Here is a 17,778-nt window from a genome sequence, read left to right on the forward strand (position 1 = left end):
AGTCCTGATAACTGGCAAAATATGTTAATAGAAATATAATATAATATAATATAGAATAGAATAGAAAATAGAAAAGAAAACAGAAAATAATAGAAAATAGAATAGAAAATAGAATAAAATAGAATAGAAAATTTAGAATAGAAAAGAAAATGGAATAGAGAATAGAAAAGAAAATAGAATAGAAAACAGAATAAAATAGAATAGAAAATTTAGAATAGAAAAGAAAAAATAGAATAGAATAGAAAATTTAGAATAAAAAAAGAGAAGAGAATAATAGAATAGAGAATAGAAAAGAGAATAGAATAGAATTTGATTGGCCAAGTGTGATTGGATACACAAGGAATTTGTCTTTGGTGCAGATGCGCTCAGTATGCACCAAGACAAATTCCTTGTGTATCCAATCACACTTGGCCAATAAAATTCTTTTCAAGAAGTAATAGTACTCAGGGAATCATAAAATTGAAGGAATAATAAAAATACAAAATTATGGTTCACATGCCCCCCCCTTCAGAAAGGACATCAAACTGCAAAAACCCTTGCACATGCACAGTGTAAAGATGACCACACCACAACTGTTGTCGCCTCATTTTTTATTCCTGTTGTTCCAGTGAGCCCGCACACACACCTTAACAAAGGCCGAGAGCTATAGCACGCCTCCCTCCCCAAAGCAGAAGGGGTTTCGTCTTGGCTACATTAGGGGAAGGAAGAGAGGGAGGGAAGGAGGAAGTGAGGTAGGAATGGAAGAAAGGAAGGAGAAGGAAGACAGAAAGGGAAGGAAGAAAGGAAGAGAGGAGAGAAGAATGGGTGGATAGAAGAGAAGAAAAAAGGAAAAAAGGGAGGAAGAAAAAAGGAAGGAAGGAAGGAAAAGAATAAGAGGAATGGGGAGGAAGTAAGGAAGGAGTAGGAAGAAAGGGAAGGTGGAAAGGGAGAGAAGACAAGAATGGGTGAATGGAAGGAAGGAAGGAAGGAGAAGGGAGGAAGGGAAAAGAAAGGAAAAGGACGGGAGGAATGGGGAGGTAGGAAGAAGGAGGAAGAGAGAAATGGAAGGAGGAAAGGGAGAGAAGACGAGTGGGTGAATGGAAGCAAGGAAACAAGGAAAAAGGAAAGGATCGGAGGAATAGGGAAGAAGGAAGGAGTAGGAAGAGAAACAGGGAAGGAGGAAAGGGAGAGAAGGGGAAGGAAGGAAAGAAAAAAGGGAGAAAGGAAGGAAGGAGGGGAGGAAGGAAGGATGCTGAAGATTAATTTAGGGAGGGCAAAGAAACCCCACACCACACACAGTTGTCAGGACACCCGTTTGGGCCCTGCAACGCTCCTTATGAGAGCTTAGACGCTGGGTCCGATCGACAACATGCTTCCATCCAGAGTTCAGACAGACAGTTTTTTGCTCCCCCTGCAGCACCGGCTGACTCGCACAGCTTCTCAAGTGGGTGCGCTTGAGAAAAGACACCCGGATCACCACTCTCGCAGGTCAGACAGGTGCACAGGAGGGTCAAAGTGTGTGTCTGAAACCGGCTTCCCCCTCTCTCTCGACTTCTGGGTGTTCAGGGGACCATGTTCCACCACTTGAAGGCGAACGGCTTCCGCTGGACGTTGGTGCCGCAGTGCACCTCTCCCAGCTGCTTGTGGTAGGAGGAGATGTCGTCGATGAAGGTGCAGGCCAGCCCGAGGGGCTCCAGCAAGGAAAGGACCTGCTGCTCCAAGCAACACTCGTTCTCGATGATGGGCCCGAACGGTTTGGGGATGCCCAGATCCCTGGCGAGTACGATCATGTTCACCTGGGAAGAGAAGAACAAGAGGGAGGTCTCTGTGCTCGCGGTCGGGCAGTTGTTTTTCTTGCAAAACAATGGGCTTAAATTGAGGGGTGCACTGCCTGCGCTAAAGGAAAAAAACAAGCCAGGGGTCAACAATTCCCTAGAGTTACAAACTACAGACTATTTCCTTTTCCCATACAAGTATTCTTGTCTTTTTTTTTAGTCTTCTAAAGCGGGCATCTAGCAAAGGCTCCCGATCTTCCTCCTCCTCCTCTAAGTCAGACTCTACTCTCATTGGCATATCTGCCACCACTAGTGGTCTTTCGGTTTCATCCAGGTCTGTCTCTCCCTCACTCTCACTCTATGCATCAGCTGGCAACACCACTGGCCCAGGGTACAAAGATGGGCCTGGCTCATCCTCCTCAGAATCTCTCATTACCAGAGTTGGTCGAGGACCACTCACAACACACGCTCACCATATTTGGAAAGTAGGCCATGGCTTTTCCTCCTTTGTCAATCTTGAAGAGGGCAGGCAGGTCAATAATGTCCTTCTCGGTCAGGCCCAGTTCCTTCTTGAGGATGTCGCGGTTCCAGTCGATGCACCTCTGAGGAGGGGAAGCAGAGGTCAGGCCCAGCATTAGGAGCCTCCCCAAACAGCCACCCCCTTCTTTGGCACTCCCTTCCGTTATTTTGTTAGTTGGTTGCTAAAATTAAACTTATTGAAATGAACTCTGGAGACGGCCTCCATCTTTGGTCAGGAACGACTAGCACGTACGTGCGAGGAGAATCTTTACCTTACCAAAGTTAGAAGGTGACCAGAAATAACTCATAAAGGGGTTTAGAGAGGCAAATGGAAAGCAAGGTTCCCCACACCTGCACGGCCTCACCTGTACGTATTGGTTCTCCTGCACCATAATGTCATTTGAAAGGACCTTGTTGATGGTGACTCGTTTAGTGTCTGTGCCGGAGTATCCTGGAGAGAGAGAGAGGGAGGGAGAGGGAGGGAGGGAGAAAGAAAGAAAGGGAGAGAAAAAGAGAGGGGAGGAGATAGAGAGGGAGGGAGAGGGAGGGAAGGAGAGAGAGGGGGGAGAAAGAAAGGGAAAGAAAAAGGGAGAGGGGGGGAAGGATAGAGGGAAGAAAAAGAAATGAGGAAGGAGAGAACGAGGGAGAGAAGTAGGGAGGGAAGGAGAGAAAGAGCGGGAAGGAGAACATAATAACATAAGAAGAGCCCTGCTGAATCAGGCCAAAGCCAATTGTCCAGCATTCTGTGTCTCACAGTGGCCCACCCATTGTCCATGGGGATCTTGAGCGGAAGGAGAAGGCAAAACCCTGCCTTCCTTCGACCCCCCACAAATGGTACCCAAGGGAACCCTGCCTGCCTCAGCCAACATAGAGGTGGCACTTGGACATCCATTTCAATAACCACCGATGCACTTGGCATCCATGAATTTGGAGAAGGTGAGAAAGGGAAGGAGAGAGAGGGGGGGAGATAAAGAGGGAGAGGGAGGGAGAGAAGTAGAAGGAAGGAGAGGGAGAGGAAGAGGGAAAGAGATGGAAGGAGAGAGGGAGAGAAAAAGTAAGGGGGAAGGAGAAAGAAGGAGACAAATAGGGAGGGAGATGGAGAAGGAAGGAGAGAAAGAAAGAAAAAGGGAGAGAAGGAAAAAGAGAAATAGGGAAGGAGAGATGGAGAGAAATAGGGAGGAAGGGAGAGGGAAGAAGAAAATGAAAGAAGGGGGAGAGGGAAGGAGAGAAAGAGGGAAGGAGACAGTGAGGGAGAGAAATAGGGAGGGAGAGGGAAGGAGAGAAAGGAAGGATGGAGAGAGGGAAGGAGAGAGAAGGAGAGAAAGAGAAATAGAGCGGGAGAGAAACAGAGAGGGGGAAGGAAGGAGAGAAAGAGGGAGAGAGAGAGAGAGAGCAGACGTGAAGCGCTGCATTCTCTTCCTTCTCCCATGAGAAAAACCCTCCACCTTTCAGCCCCCTTCAAACTCCACCTGCTCCAGGCCAGGAAGTCTGAGCCGGTGAAACAGAGGCTGCAGCCAGGCAATGCCGAGGGACCAGCCAGCCTGGCCATTGATCTCTGTCAGAGACGACACCCCTCCATTTGGGAACTGGGAAGTGCGGTGATTTACATCCCGTCAGCTCCTTTCCAAACGAAGAGGAATGGCCCCACTCGGAAGGCCCAGCTGTCGGGCAATAAAATGTCACCTGCCTGGGATCCCATCCCACCTGTTTCCGGGCGCTGCTCTGCCTGGCATCAAGCGGGTCTCGCTAGCTCTCCTGATGGTGTCACCCGCCTCCGCTAGGATTGCAGCCTTGCCCGCCCGCTAAACGCCCTCGCAGCACAAAACGTTGCCCCTCCTGCACATCTGCTTTAGAAAATGCCCAGGCATCAAAATCGTTTCCTATCCAGATGCCTGGTTTTCAACTTCTGGAACTGTTTGTAGCAGATGGTACAGTTATAGTTATGCAAAAGCACATATGGATGCTTTGGAAATCCTCCCACCGGCAAACAAATTACTGCATTTTTTCAGACTTATTAAATGCACCAAGATTTCAAAGAGGTGAGGGGGGAAAACGGGCCATTTTCAGTCGCAAAATTGGGTAAAAAATGGGGCGGGGGGAAGGCAAAATGCCTCAGTTTTTGCAAAAAATGGCCCATCTCTCACCTGTTTTTCTCCCCCCAAGAGGCAATTCAATTTTACAATTCAATTCAATTTTATTTGATCAACCAATCGACCACGTCAAAGCAAAAATAGCAACCACATCAGTCATCATAAAACTGCGTCTCATCATAAACACTCTACAGCAGTATAAACTGGTTAAAATACAATACAATAAAATAAAGGAAATTTAAATAAATGAGTTAAAATGCAGAATAATAAGCTAAAATTAAGTAGTAAAACATGAAACCATGACATGCAAAGGTTTACATTAAACAAATGTAAGATACTGGTATAAAATATTCCTAAGTGAATTCATCTCCTTTGCATGCCACCCCAATATGTTCTATAAAACCAAATGTTTCTCAACCTTGGCGGTTTGAAGATGGGTGGACTTCAACTCCCAGAATTCCCCAGCCAGTGAGTCTTCTATGTTTCTATGTTTCTCTACTACCTTAGTATGATCCTTAACTACTTTTAAAATAGGAAATAATTCAATAATATGTTTTTACCCATAAAGGCTTTAATCATTTTAATCACTATCTAGAATCAAACTTTTATAGCAGTGAAAGAAAATTGAGCTACTTACCTAATCTGTTATCATACTGAACCTTGTGGGCTCGGTACAAAACCTTAAAATGTTACTGTGCTCCTGAACAAATGATGCTGTCTATCATTTGTCCTTTTTTGGCTATTCAAGGAATGGGACTTGATCAAATGAAAAAGAGTCCAAGTACCTATTTGAAAACTTATCTTGGTGGGTAAGCCCCTCTCAGCCAATCACATGACCTTTAAGCCACTCCCTGGTCACATGATTGCCAAGCCACTCCTACCCAGTCACATGATCATCAAGCCACACCTACAAAACAAGCCACGCCCACAGTGTAGCAGTAAAACGATTTGCAGCTCTTCCCTGGGAAGGCCACTCACCTTTAAACATGATGGCTTCCCCATGGCCTTCTTTCTGCTTCTCTCGGAAAAACTTGTAACAGGCAGAGGGGCTGGCCATGAGCATCCGGAATTGCTGTGAGAAAGAAGGAAGCGCCAGGTCAGATTCGGGCAGAGGGTAAAGTTTCAGATTAACAGAGTGGGAAGGGGACCTGGGAGGTCATCTAGTCCGACCCTCTGCCCCAAGCAGGAGACCCTACATCTGCCTCTACCTAGGATCGAACTCACAACTTCCTGATTGTGAGGTGGGAGCAACGACTCTAGGCCACATCAGATGGAATGAGACCCTCTCTGATTCCCAGACACTGGGCATCAGATCAGCAGGGGGTTTCTGCCAGTTCGAACCAGTTATCCATTCACTGAACTGGCAGCGATGGGCGGTAGGCCACACCCCTGAACCGGTTCTCCAGTTGTCGCTCCAGGTAATTGGTTTGCAAAGGAGCCTCTGCTCATGCGCAGAGGGTGCTTTGTGTGATGTGAAGGGAGTGGTGCGCGAGCAAGATGAGCCCGTGCGAGCAAAATGCACACGTCTGACACAATGCAGACATATAGGGAAGGTAAGTAGAACCCATCCCTGCATCAGGTGGCATAAGAATTTAACAAATTATTATTGCTATCATATTTCTCCGAAAATAAGACCCTGTCTTACATTTGTTTGAACCCTGAAATAAGCACTTGGCCTTATTGCCATACGCTCAAAAGGCCCATTGGGCTTATTGCCAGGGAGGATGTCTTAATTTCGGGGAAATAGGTTATCTATCTATCTATCTATCTATCTATCTATCTATCTATCTATCTATCTATCTATCTATCTATCATCTATCTATCATCTATCTATCTATCTATCTATCTATCATCTATCTATTTATCTTTCTGTATCTATCATCTATCTATCTATCATCTATCTATCTATTTATCATCTCTCTTTCTTCTCTTTATCATGTTTTCCCCAACATAAGACTTTGTCTTATATTTTTTGAACCCTGAAATAAGCACTTGGCCTTATTGTCATGCATTCAAAAGCCCGATTGAGCTTATTATCAGGGGAGGTCTTATTTTGGGGGGGAAACAGGATGCTATTATTTATCACTGGGGGTTGAGGAACTCTTTGGAAGCTGCTCCAACTGGGAAAATGCAGGGAGACATTTTAAAGGGAAACTGAGCCATTCTCGCCTTCTTGCCAGGGATGGGAACGAAGGTCAAAAACTCGTCCACGTGGCCGACGGTCAGCCAGTCTGAATACAGCTCCACTGGGGACTGGACCCGCTGGGCCTGAAGGAAGTTGCGCACCACCTTGGTCATTCGGCGTCCCCCAGAGCTAGAAGGAAGGAAGGAAGGAAAGAAAGAGAGAAGAATGGGAGGGAGAGAGGGAGGGAGAAGGGGAGAAATGAGAAAAGAATGGTTGGAAGGGAAGGAGGGAGGGAAGGAAGGAAGAGATGAGAAGTATGGTTGGGAAGAAAGAAGAAGGGAGAAAGGGAGAAATGAGAAGAATGATAGGGAGGCAGGAAGGGAGGGAAGGAAGGAAGAGATGAGAATATTGGGTGGATAGAAGGAATGAAAAAGGAGGGAGGGAGGAAGGAAGGTAGAAAGGATGAGAGAAGAATAGAAGGGAGGGAGGGAGGAAGGGAGATGAGAGAAGAACGATTGGGTGGATGGAAAAAATGAAAAAGGAGGAAGGAAAGAAGGTAGAAAGGATGAGAGAGAAATGGAAGGAAGGGAGGGAGGGAGGGAGAAAAGGAGAGATGAGAGGAGAATAGTTGAGTGGAAGGAAGGAAAGAAAAAAGAGGGAGAGAGGAAAGAAATGAGACAAGGAAGGAAACTATGAGCAGGCCGAAATAATATCCCTAAAAACAAATAAGCTGCACTTTGCAGCTTCCGCAAACTTTTTCCCGCTTACGTGGGGAAGCTGCTTCCAATCAGGATCCTGCCCAAAGGATACTCCTTCCCGTGGACCGACACAGGGGGGCTGACCTCCAGGTTCCCAAAGGAGTCCAAGCTGGTGACGACTTCAAAGAGAGGCTCCTGTGTCACGTAGCCGAAATCCGGGCCCTGTGGAGGGAAAGCCAGGAGGGAAGTTTCATGCCAGAATGCCAAGGGACCGAGCTCGGGGTCAGGTGGGTCTGCCATCGTAAACACTGTTGCTGGCATCCTGCCGTAAAAAAACTTAGCAAGCTCAAACTGCCCAAGGAGCTGCTGATCCAGTTCAACAGAGGAATCACTGAGTCTGTCACCTGCACCTCTATAACTGTCTGGTTTGGTTCTGCAACCCAATAGGACCGACACAGACTTTAGAGGAGAATCAGAACGGCAGAAAAAACTATTGATGTCAACCTGCCTTCCATTGAGGACCTGGATACTGCACGAGTCAAAAAGAGGGCAGTGAAAATATTTACTGACCCCTCACATCTTGGATACAAACTGCTTCAACTCCTACCCTCAAAACGTCGCTACAGAGCACTGCACACCAAGACAGGAACAAGACACAAGAACGCCATCACTCTGCTAAACCAATAATTCCCTCAACACTGTCATACTATTCACTAAAGCTGCATTACAATTCCTATTAGTCTTCTCATCGTTCCTATCACCCACCTCCTCCCACTCATGACTGTAATTTGTTGCTTCTATCCTTACGATTGATTGTTTCCTGATTGCTTATTTGTACCCTGTGAGCGGGTTCCTCTTACCTTGATACCAGTGCACTGTGCATGCATCGCTTTGTTTACCCGCACACATGCGCTTGCTATGTCCACGCACATCCTCTCACATGCGCAGAAGTAAAATATGACACGGGGATGCTCGTGCACACAAGAATTCTCATGCATGAGAAATTTTTGCTTCCATGCGCACGAAAGCAAAAAATCGCCAAAATCTTGCACACGCGAGCGTCCCCTCCTATGAGGTTTTGCTTCTGCCATACACAGGAAGCAAAAAAACAGCAACGGTGCACGCGATGGCCCGGCATAGACGGTACCAGAGCAATTGGCAGGCCATTACCAGAACGGCAGAGTTGGCCGTACCAGTAGGAACCCAACAATGCATATGACAGTCATGAAGTGTGGTACCTCATGATTCTTGACAAATGTCTCTTTTTCTTTTATGTACACTGAGAACATCTGCACCAAAGACAAATTCCTCTTGTGTCTAATCACACTTGAACAATCAGAAATTCTATTCTATTTTGTTCGACTCTGCTCTAAAATGTAGTAAAGGGGGAAGGAAGGGAATGTAGGAGGGAGGGAGGAGGACAGGAACTCCGGAGATGCCAATCCAGAACTAAGATTTTGAGCATGGGAACGGAACGGAAACCCCCACTAAACAGGCACTGATGCTTCAACCCTTTATTACCAAAATACCAATTTTGGAATACAGTCATCCTCGAATTACGACCACAAAAGAGTTTAAAAACACATCTTTGCCGCCAGGCCTAATGTCGTTAGTGCGATTATTGAATGAATGTAAATGAATGTTTTAAAGTTAGAATTTTAAAGAATCTTTTTAGTATATTAATTGGATAAACTGTATTGTTGTGTTTTTGGTATATGCTGTGAGCTGCCCCGAGTCCGCAGAGAGGGGTGGCATACAAGTCCAATAAATAAATAAATGAAATAAATTGAGCCCCAAATTAAGAAGGACTAAGGGCCCCAAAGGAGGGCTTTCTTTCTTAGCCAAGAAACCTCGCTGGGGGCAAGAAGGAAGGAGAAGGGAGAGGGGCAGAAAAGGCCTTCGAAATGGAGCCCCCCCCCCACTCAGGCCCAGGGGAGCGTGCCAGGAAGGCTTTGCTGCGAATTAGGCGGCTTGCAAATCCAGGCGACACGGCTGTAATTCCATCCGCCGGGACTGCTGCTGGATCGCTGGGACAGACAAGAGGGAAGGGCAGCCCGTCCTGCCAGGTATGCTTGTTAGAATCCTGTGCCAACCACGGGTGGGGGGGGCATGGGGGCCCTCCGGGAGATTGGCAGCAAGTGACCGACGTCTTCATCTCTCTCAGCCGAGGCAGGAAGAAATCTCCAAGCCTGTGCAGACGCCTAGGGTTGGCACAGGGGAGGCGCAAGCCTAGTGGTGTGCCCTGGTGCGTTAGTCCGGCAGTAGCCTGCCGATTGCACAATTTGCATGTGACAGCGCCAGTGCTGCCTTTGCCGGTCCATTTTGTGGCACCATTTTGTTTTTTACTAATTTTTGGCACTTTTTTTGCTTCTGCGCATGGTGGCACACATATATGTACCCATGTGTGCATACTGGTGCATACCACGGAAAGGCTGCCCATCGCCGGCCTTGCCGGTGCGCTCATGGTAAGCAGCGTGCACACACACAGGTGCGACATTTGGCTTCTGCGCATGCGTGAAAGCAAAAAAAAATGGTGAAATCTCACATGCACGAGCATCCTCAAGTATAAAATTTTAATTTTTTTCCCTTCATACACTTTAGTACAATGCCAAATACACTGGTACCTCTACTTAAGAACTTAATTTATTCTGTGACCAGGTTCTTAAGTAGAAAAGTTTGTAAGTAGAAGCAATTTTTCACATACGAATCAATGTAAAAGCAAATAATGCATGCAAATCCATTAGGAAAGAAATAAAAACTCAGAATTTAGGTGGGAGATTTGGGTGAGAGGAGGAGGAGGAAAAAGAGGAGAAGGACAGTCTCTGACGAAGGAAGAAAATGAGGTGAGGGGAATAAAAAAAATCTAAAACTTTAAGGCTAAAAAAAAGAAGAGAGACTCTGAAGCGGCAAGGAGGAGCATGCGCCTCCCATACACCTGGCGCGAGGCTACCTCCCATACACTGCACCCAGGCGGGCAAGAGGGAGGAACCTCCCATTCCTTTGACCAAAAGGCGGGTGCTGTTGCTACCTGCTTCCTCTTCCTTCCCATGCTGAAGGGCTCCCCTCTTCTCTCACTTGCTTACTCGCTTTGTAGCCGGCGCCTTTCCTTCACTGTGGTGACTCCTTGGTTTGGTTGAAGCCAAGTTGATCTGGCTAGGGCGAAGTGCCCCCTTTTGCCTTTCCGTGTCCAGGCACTCCGGGAGGCAACTTCGCACGGTGTGTGTGGGAGGCAGTGTGAGGGAGTCACCACAGAGAAGTGGTTTATTTCCTCTCCAAGCGCCCAGAGAAAGGAAAACACTCCATTTGCTCTGGGCTGCCCTCACGTTGCTTCTGACCTTTCCCCCAACTAATTCAGATTGTGCCCCCTTGTTCTTGTGTTCACTTTCCTATTAAAAACACTTCCCACCTGAACCTTATTTAACCCTTTAACATATTCAAATGTTTCGATCATGTCCCCCCTTTCCGTTCTGTCCTCCACATTAGACAGATTGAGTTCATGAAGTTTTATGCTTAAGACCTTCCACCATTTTTGTAGCCCGTCTTTGGACCCGCTCAAGTTTATCCATATCTTCTTGTAGGTGAGGTCTCCAGAACTGGATACAGTATTCTAAATATGGTCTCACCAGTGCTCTATACTATTCTGCTAAAGTTTAAAAAGGCCATTTAATTCTCAGAGGTTTAGAAAGAAAAGAGGACTTCTTTCAAAGTAGCTGCCCTATTTGTTTTTTTTATAGCTTTCTTCAAATTCCCCGGGATTAACAACCAGCATTTGGCAATCCCTCCAGGCACTTACACAGAAGCCTCCGAGGTGTCTACATGGCTTTAACAGCGTGTTTTGCTCATGAGGCAAATATCCCCAAGTTGGCTGCCGAGCTGCCTCACCCGATATGCCCCTCAGGACCGGGGTTTAAAAAGTGGGGAGGAAATAATTGCAAAAAGTCCTTGGCCAAAGGAGCGCCATATTCCTATTGCTGCGGTCCAGTGTGGGTACTCCGGTAGCGGATTGATGATGATGTAATTTCGGGTTTATCTGTGCTGGCTCGTGTGGGCCGCCATATTTATTTCATAATTTTTGGCAATATTTCAGCTTGCTTAGCATGTGTGGAAATAAAATTGCACATGGGGATGCGCACACACTCCGAGCATAGCAAATGGACGTGTGCAAAATGTCACGAATCACTGGAAGCAATTATATCAATTATGCCATTTCGGACAGAAACACTTTAGAAAACATCCAGAGATACTTTACCATAAGAGCCCTCCCCTCCTTCACTCGCAACAGAATACCCTACACAACTTACAATCTTACAATCCTAGGTTTAGAAAGCTTAGAACTATGTCGCCCATAAAATCATCTTCTACAACGTCCTTCCTGTCAATAACTACTTCAGCTTCAACCACAGCAACACACAAGCACACAATAGATACAAACTTAAAGTAAAACGCTGCAAACTCGACTGCAGGAAATATGACTTTAGTAACAGAGTAGTTGATGCATGGAATTCACTACCAGACTCTGTAGTATCATCACCTAACCTCCCAAACTTTACCCTTAGACTGTCCACTGTTGACCTCTCCCAACTCATAAGAGGTCAGTAAGGGGCATGCATAAGTGCATCAGTGTGCTTACCATCCCATCCTAATGTTTCTTTTTTACTAGTATCATGTATATAAACATTGTTATATCTTTGCATACTACCAATACGTACTTGACTGGATGGATGGATGGATGGATGGATAGAGATAGATAGATAGATAGATAGATAGATAGATAGATAGATAGATACAGAGAGAGAGAGAGACAGACAGACAGACAGACAAATGGCAAAAGAAACCCACCCCTGGAGTACACCGAAATTCCATCCTGACCGCTACCAAATTCTCTTCCTGCTACTTTCTGTCCGCTGAGAAATGAATTCTCGTTTTCCATTAAGTGCCTCTCAAGAGGCAACGGACAGGCACTTATCAAGCCGTCGGGGAGAGTGAGAGTTTGCTAAGTAGCTTCATCAGAAAATGAGAGGCACGAAGGCAGGGGGGTGAGGAGAGGAAAGGAAAGATGAAAGAAAAGATGGGGATATTTAATATTTCAATGCTCTGGCTTCTTGGTTTTCCTTTTGACCTCTTTGCAAAACAAACTACAGGAGGCAGGTAGAATTTTTTCCAACCTGGAGTTTTGCAGAATGAGAGAGGTCTGATATTCTCCCTACCACCCCCGTGACCAATTCAGGGGTGCATGTCCTCATTGGAGGAGTAAGAGCAATGATGGATTTCCTACATTGAGGAACGATCAGTCCACGTACGTATAAGGAGCGTCTCCGTGTAACCTTAGTGGCACCTCGCTCTCGGCTCCGGTTACCAGCTACGCTTCGGAAACAGCTGAGTTCTGGCGCCTCGCGGGGAGCGATCCGATTAAATGCACAGGATCCCCCCAAAATTCAAGGAGGGGGGCAAAGCATCACAGGGTCTATATGGGGGAAGTTTGAGGGTTCAGCACTTCGGCACTAGGGGTAGGGGGAACGGACAGGAGTCCTTGGCGGAGGAGGCCTGGGCCCTTCAGACAACATTCCCATTTTTGGCAGGATGTCTGGCGCATACGCCATCCCCAAAACATGAGTGTCCAGTTCGTGCATTCCGCTTCTGGACGCCACAAATTGACATGGGATCTGCAAAACAAGCCTCGGCAATCGGAGGTTCATTAGAGGCTGGATTCCTGTTGCTGGGGAAAAGTCCCAACGCCAGCAAGCTCCTGTCGGCTTAAGAGGCTGGAAACTTTATTGACAGGATCCTTGTTAAATCCTTTTAGCACACAACCAGTGATGAGTTCCTACGAGTATGGTCAGGTATGCAGAACTGGTAGAATTTTTTTTTCTTTTGCGAGGGGTGGGTTCTTCCTGAATAGGACCAATTTGCCCAAACTGTAGCGACCTGTTGGTGATGTCATGATGACATCACCGGATCAGTTGCTGCCTGTTCGGGGGCGCTGTCAACTTTTTAAAAAGTTGGGGCAATTTTGTTTTTAAAATTTCTTTGAATTTTTCCCCCCCTTCTGAACATGCACAGAAGCTAAGTTCCAGCACTGTGCATGTGGTTGCCACCTTTTTTTTGGCTTAGGTTTTTTTTTCCAATTTTTAAATTACTGCTCACGCATGCAGCATGAGAGAGAGGTAAGTTGGAACCCAACCCTGGAACAGGGCCAGTAATGGGCAGCCAAAATTTTTACTGCCACACTGTGGGTGTGGCTTATTTTGTGGGTGTGGCTTAATGGTCAGGTGACTGGGTAGGAGTGGCTTGCTAGCCATGTGGGAGTGGCTTGAACAATCATCATCGTTCAAGTGAACTGTTAAGTCCTCGACTTACAACCTTACCAGTGTCGCTCACTGGGGAGGCAATTTGCTTCCCGTTTCCCACACTCTTCTTCCTGGGTCACCCTCACACCTCAGGCTGGGTAGCTAGGCGAACAGGTGCTGCCAGAAGCATAAATGCTGCCAGCGCCGCTTCCACCCCACCTTCTGCTTGCACCTCAGGCGGGAGATGGCCGTGGGAGGGTGATGGAGAGTCGGGCAGGAGAGTGGGAAGCTTGTCCGAGGCCAGGAAGGAGGAAAGAAGAAAAAAGCAAGGAGCATAGATGCAGCAGCAGCAGCTGGGAAATAAAAGAGAGCCGAGACCAGTAATCCAGGAAGTGACAGCCGCTGATCAGCTGGAGCTGCGCACACGTCTTCATTTCCGCCGGTGGAACTGTGTTCCACCCGGTTCTGCCTGCTGCCCACCCCTGAACAGGGCCCAGTATTCAAATCTGTCAAGATCTTTAACTGACAGGGTTCCATCATAACTGCAAAACGAAAAGCTTATTTTTTAAAAAAATTGGATTTTCCTGCCAGTTTGCTATCAGTCTTCTGCTGCTTACTCCCTTAAATAATGTTTATAGATGTCTTTGCCACTGAGGAATGCCCGAGGTCACTAAGAAAAGAAAGCACAGCCATATAACTCTTACCAAAATCTCTTTGATGGCAAAATATTCGAGGCCTCCATCCCGCGGAGAGTCTAAAACCACCGGGAACTGCTTGTGGGGTGCCTGAATGTAGCCAAATTCAATCTCATCCTGCAAGAAAAAGAAAAAGTCCCATGGGATTGGGAAGCACAGAAGTCAAATGAATTAAATTATAAATAAATTAAAGACAAATAAATTAAATTAAATTATAAATAAAATAAATAAAACTGCAACACTGGAAGTTTTAAAGAAGACATTGGATAACCTTCTGTCTGAAGTAGTTTCCTGCCTAAACAGGGAGTGGGGCTAGAAGACCTCCAGGGCCTCTTCCAATTCTGTTGTTGTTATTGTTATCGTAAATTAAATTAAAAAAACCAGGACTCTGGAAATGGCAAGATTCTCTACAGCTGAAGCACATGGAGACTGAAGGAAAGAAGCAAAGTTGTGGGGAGATTGAAGGCACGGCTAGGGGATTCTGGGAGCTGAAGTCCACATTTTTAAGGCTGTCAAGTTTGGGAAACCAGGCTGCCATTGGGAAGTCCCATGAACAATTGAGAAGATCACTACGGAGAGAATCTATCAATGTGGTTGCAATTTGATGGCGTATAACCAGTGAAGGGCTGCAAAAAATTTACTACCACACTATGGGCGTGGCTTATTGTGTGGGTGTGGCTTGCTGGTCATGTGACCAGATGGGAGTGGCTTAACAATCATGTGACCGGGTGTGACTTAAAGGTCATGTGACTGGGTAGGAGGGGCTTACTGAACAAGATAACTTTTCAAATAGATGCTTTGACTCTTTTTCAGTCAATTAAGTCACATTATTTGAATAGCCACAAAAAGGACAAATGATAGACAGCATTTTAAGGTTTTGTACTGAACCCACAAGGTTCAGTATGGTAACAGATTAGTCAAGTAACTCAGTTTTCTTTCAGTGCTATAAAAGTCCAGTTCTAGATAAGGATTAAAATAATTAAAGCATTTATGAGTAAAAAAACATACTACGGTATTTAATTATTTCCTATTTTAAAAGTAATTAAGGATCATACTAAGGTAGTAGAGAAGGAAGGACAATAAAAAACCCTATTAAGTATTCAATAAATAGGGCATCAACTTACTACCCCCACTGCATGTCCCCCCCTCCACCCCCCCCGTGGGGGCAGCATCCCATAACTGTGTATAACCAACATTTATCAATCTATGGGGAATGTTATGGAGACACAAGAAGGGCATCTGGCTGCAGCCACTGGTGCTCACCTGCATCCACCGGTCTCCACGGTTCATGTACCGGGAACAAACATTGATCTTGCATCCGGCTTTGCTCACCAAGCTGTTGATCTCCTTCAGGAAGAGATAGTTGTCCTTTACACTGTGTGGAGGGAAGGGAAGGAGGACAAGGTGAGGTGTTGCCAGGCTCCCTGCACATCCTTCCCTTCAAGAGAGCATCATTGGGTATCCACAGCCCATGGCTGGACCCACTCAGTCCTCCAAGAAAAAGAGCTGGAGATACAACAATACCTTCCTTATCTTATTTTTCTAATAAACATATGAAACCACTCTGTATCTCGGGCTCTTTTTCTTGGAGGACTGAGTGGGTCCAGGGAAGGAAGGAAGGAGAAAAAAAGAAGAGGAGGGGGGAGGGAGGGAGGAGGGAGAAAGGAAAGAAGGAAGGAAGAAAGGAAAAGGGAAAGAAAGAAGGTGGGAGGAAGGAAGGGAAGAATGAAGGAAGAAAGGGGGGAAGAAAGGAAGAAAGGAAGGAAAGAGGGAGAAAGGGAAGAAGGAACGAAGGAACGAAGGAAAGAAAAAAGAAAGAAAGAAGGGGAAGGAAGGCAACAATGAAGGAAGAAAGGAAAAAAGAGAAAGAAGAAAGAAAGACAGGAAGGAAGGAAGGAAGGAAAAGAAGGAAAGGAAGGAAGGAAGGAAGGGGACTGAAGAAGAAAGATGGTGGGAGGGAAGAAAGAAGGAAGAAAAGAAAAAGAAGTAAGGCGGGATGGAGGGAGAGAGAAAGAAAGAAAAGAATGAAGAAGAAAGATGGAGGAATGGAAGAAGGAAGGATGCTAGGCTAATCCCTGCAGTTGTTAAGCGAATCATATGGTCATTAAGCAAACTCAGCTTCCCTCTTCCCCCTCCCCATTAACTTTGTTGGGCAGGTTGCAATCAACAATCCCATGAGGCGGGATGCAGCAAACCCACTTCAATATACTCTGATTGCCAAGCACTCCAATTTTGATCCCATGCTTCAATGGTCGTAAGTGCGAGGACTGGTCAAATGGCAGCCTTCTTCTATGCTTTTCGCAGTCATTAAGCAAATGGTTGCCAGTCAAGGACAACCTTCTCTTGAGAGCAGGCAATATAATTCCATTTTGAACGTGGGTCCCAGGAAGATTTTGTTTCTGCGCATGCACAGGAAGCAAAATCTTGCGAGGGGGCAAGCGTGCGTGTGAGAATTTCGCAATTTTTTTCCTTCTGCACATGCACAGAAACAAAAAAAAAATAACCAAAATTTCACGTACAGCATCCCCTTGCAAGGTTTTGCTTTCTGCTCATGCACAGAAGCGAAATCTTGCTGGGACGCATACACGCACATGCCAGAGACTCAAAGCTGCACACGCAATGCACCAATAGCAGCAGTAGTGGCAACTCCCGCCTGGCAGGCCGGTGTGCTCGCAGTGAAAAAAAGGGAATGAAGTTAACCTCGTCTTCTGTACCCTCCTTGGTCCTTTACCTGCACACAAAGACGCTGATTGGCGACAAGGTGTTTGGGGTCATGACCCAGGGCGCAACCCGGAAAGTGACCGTGTCGGTGAAGATCGGGGTCTGCGGAATACCCTGACGGAAAAGATTTGTTTTTAAAAAAACAAACCAAAATTAAGAAATGCAACACCAGAGCAAACATTCCTGCATAAAGCAGATCAGGACGGAGTCTGTTGTTTGTTTGTTTTTTTTTTTAAAAGAAATATGAAAAACTCATGGTTTTTTTGTTTTTTGACAGAAAGAGAAAACGCAGAAGCAACCTGCTCAGAGGAGGCGGGCATCCGACACTAATAACTATAAATAAATAACATTGGTCCTCCCTGACCAATGAATGTCCTTAGTGTCATTTATTGAAAATATGCAAATGAATGTTTTAAATTAGAATTTTTAAGAATCTTTTTAGTGTATTAATTGGATAAATTGTATTATTATGGTTTTTGGTATATGCTGTGAGCCACCCCGAGTCCTCAGAGGGGGGTGGCATACAAGTCCAATTAATAAATAACCCAAGGGCTCCTAGGCAGGATTTCATCTTGCAAACATAATTAATTGGCTAATTGGTCGGAGAAATTGAAAACCGCCGGCATTCGTCAGGGCATGGAACGCAGAGCAACCTTTTGGTCAAACGGGCGAGGTCCACCCCAGAGCAAACGGAGGAGGCTGGGCGGTAGAAACTGAGACACCCAACTGGCAGATAAAGGGGGTAGTGACATTTGCATTTTTAAGCTAATGAAATTTGCATTTTTAGGCAGGGCTATGCAGCTGATTCCCAGAAGAGCCTCAGGTGACATTTCAGGCAGGCCGGCAACCCGAGAAGACGACTGGCACTAATGTAAAAACAGCCTCTGTC

At 46.0% G+C, this 17,778-nt stretch overlaps 1 protein-coding gene across 1 annotated transcript in view; it reads right to left on the reverse strand.

Annotated features, from left to right (window-relative positions):
- Positions 1 to 573: 573 nt before the first annotated feature.
- Positions 574 to 17,778, reverse strand: part of PADI2 (peptidyl arginine deiminase 2) — a 42,647-nt gene continuing 25,442 nt past the window's right edge. Inside the window, exons 8-16 of the mRNA XM_070759449.1 lie at positions 16,900 to 17,003; positions 15,432 to 15,543; positions 14,178 to 14,285; positions 7,257 to 7,408; positions 6,533 to 6,677; positions 5,342 to 5,435; positions 2,639 to 2,724; positions 2,228 to 2,356; positions 574 to 1,775 (exon numbers count right to left, since the gene is read on the reverse strand). Of these exons, the coding sequence (XP_070615550.1) occupies positions 1,542 to 1,775; positions 2,228 to 2,356; positions 2,639 to 2,724; positions 5,342 to 5,435; positions 6,533 to 6,677; positions 7,257 to 7,408; positions 14,178 to 14,285; positions 15,432 to 15,543; positions 16,900 to 17,003 (1,164 nt within the window). The 3' untranslated portion in view covers positions 574 to 1,541. The remainder of the gene's footprint in view (positions 1,776 to 2,227; positions 2,357 to 2,638; positions 2,725 to 5,341; positions 5,436 to 6,532; positions 6,678 to 7,256; positions 7,409 to 14,177; positions 14,286 to 15,431; positions 15,544 to 16,899; positions 17,004 to 17,778) is intronic.

Source organism: Erythrolamprus reginae, chromosome 8 (genome assembly GCF_031021105.1).
Source record: "Erythrolamprus reginae isolate rEryReg1 chromosome 8, rEryReg1.hap1, whole genome shotgun sequence".
NCBI classification, from domain to species: Eukaryota; Metazoa; Chordata; class Lepidosauria; order Squamata; family Dipsadidae; genus Erythrolamprus; species Erythrolamprus reginae.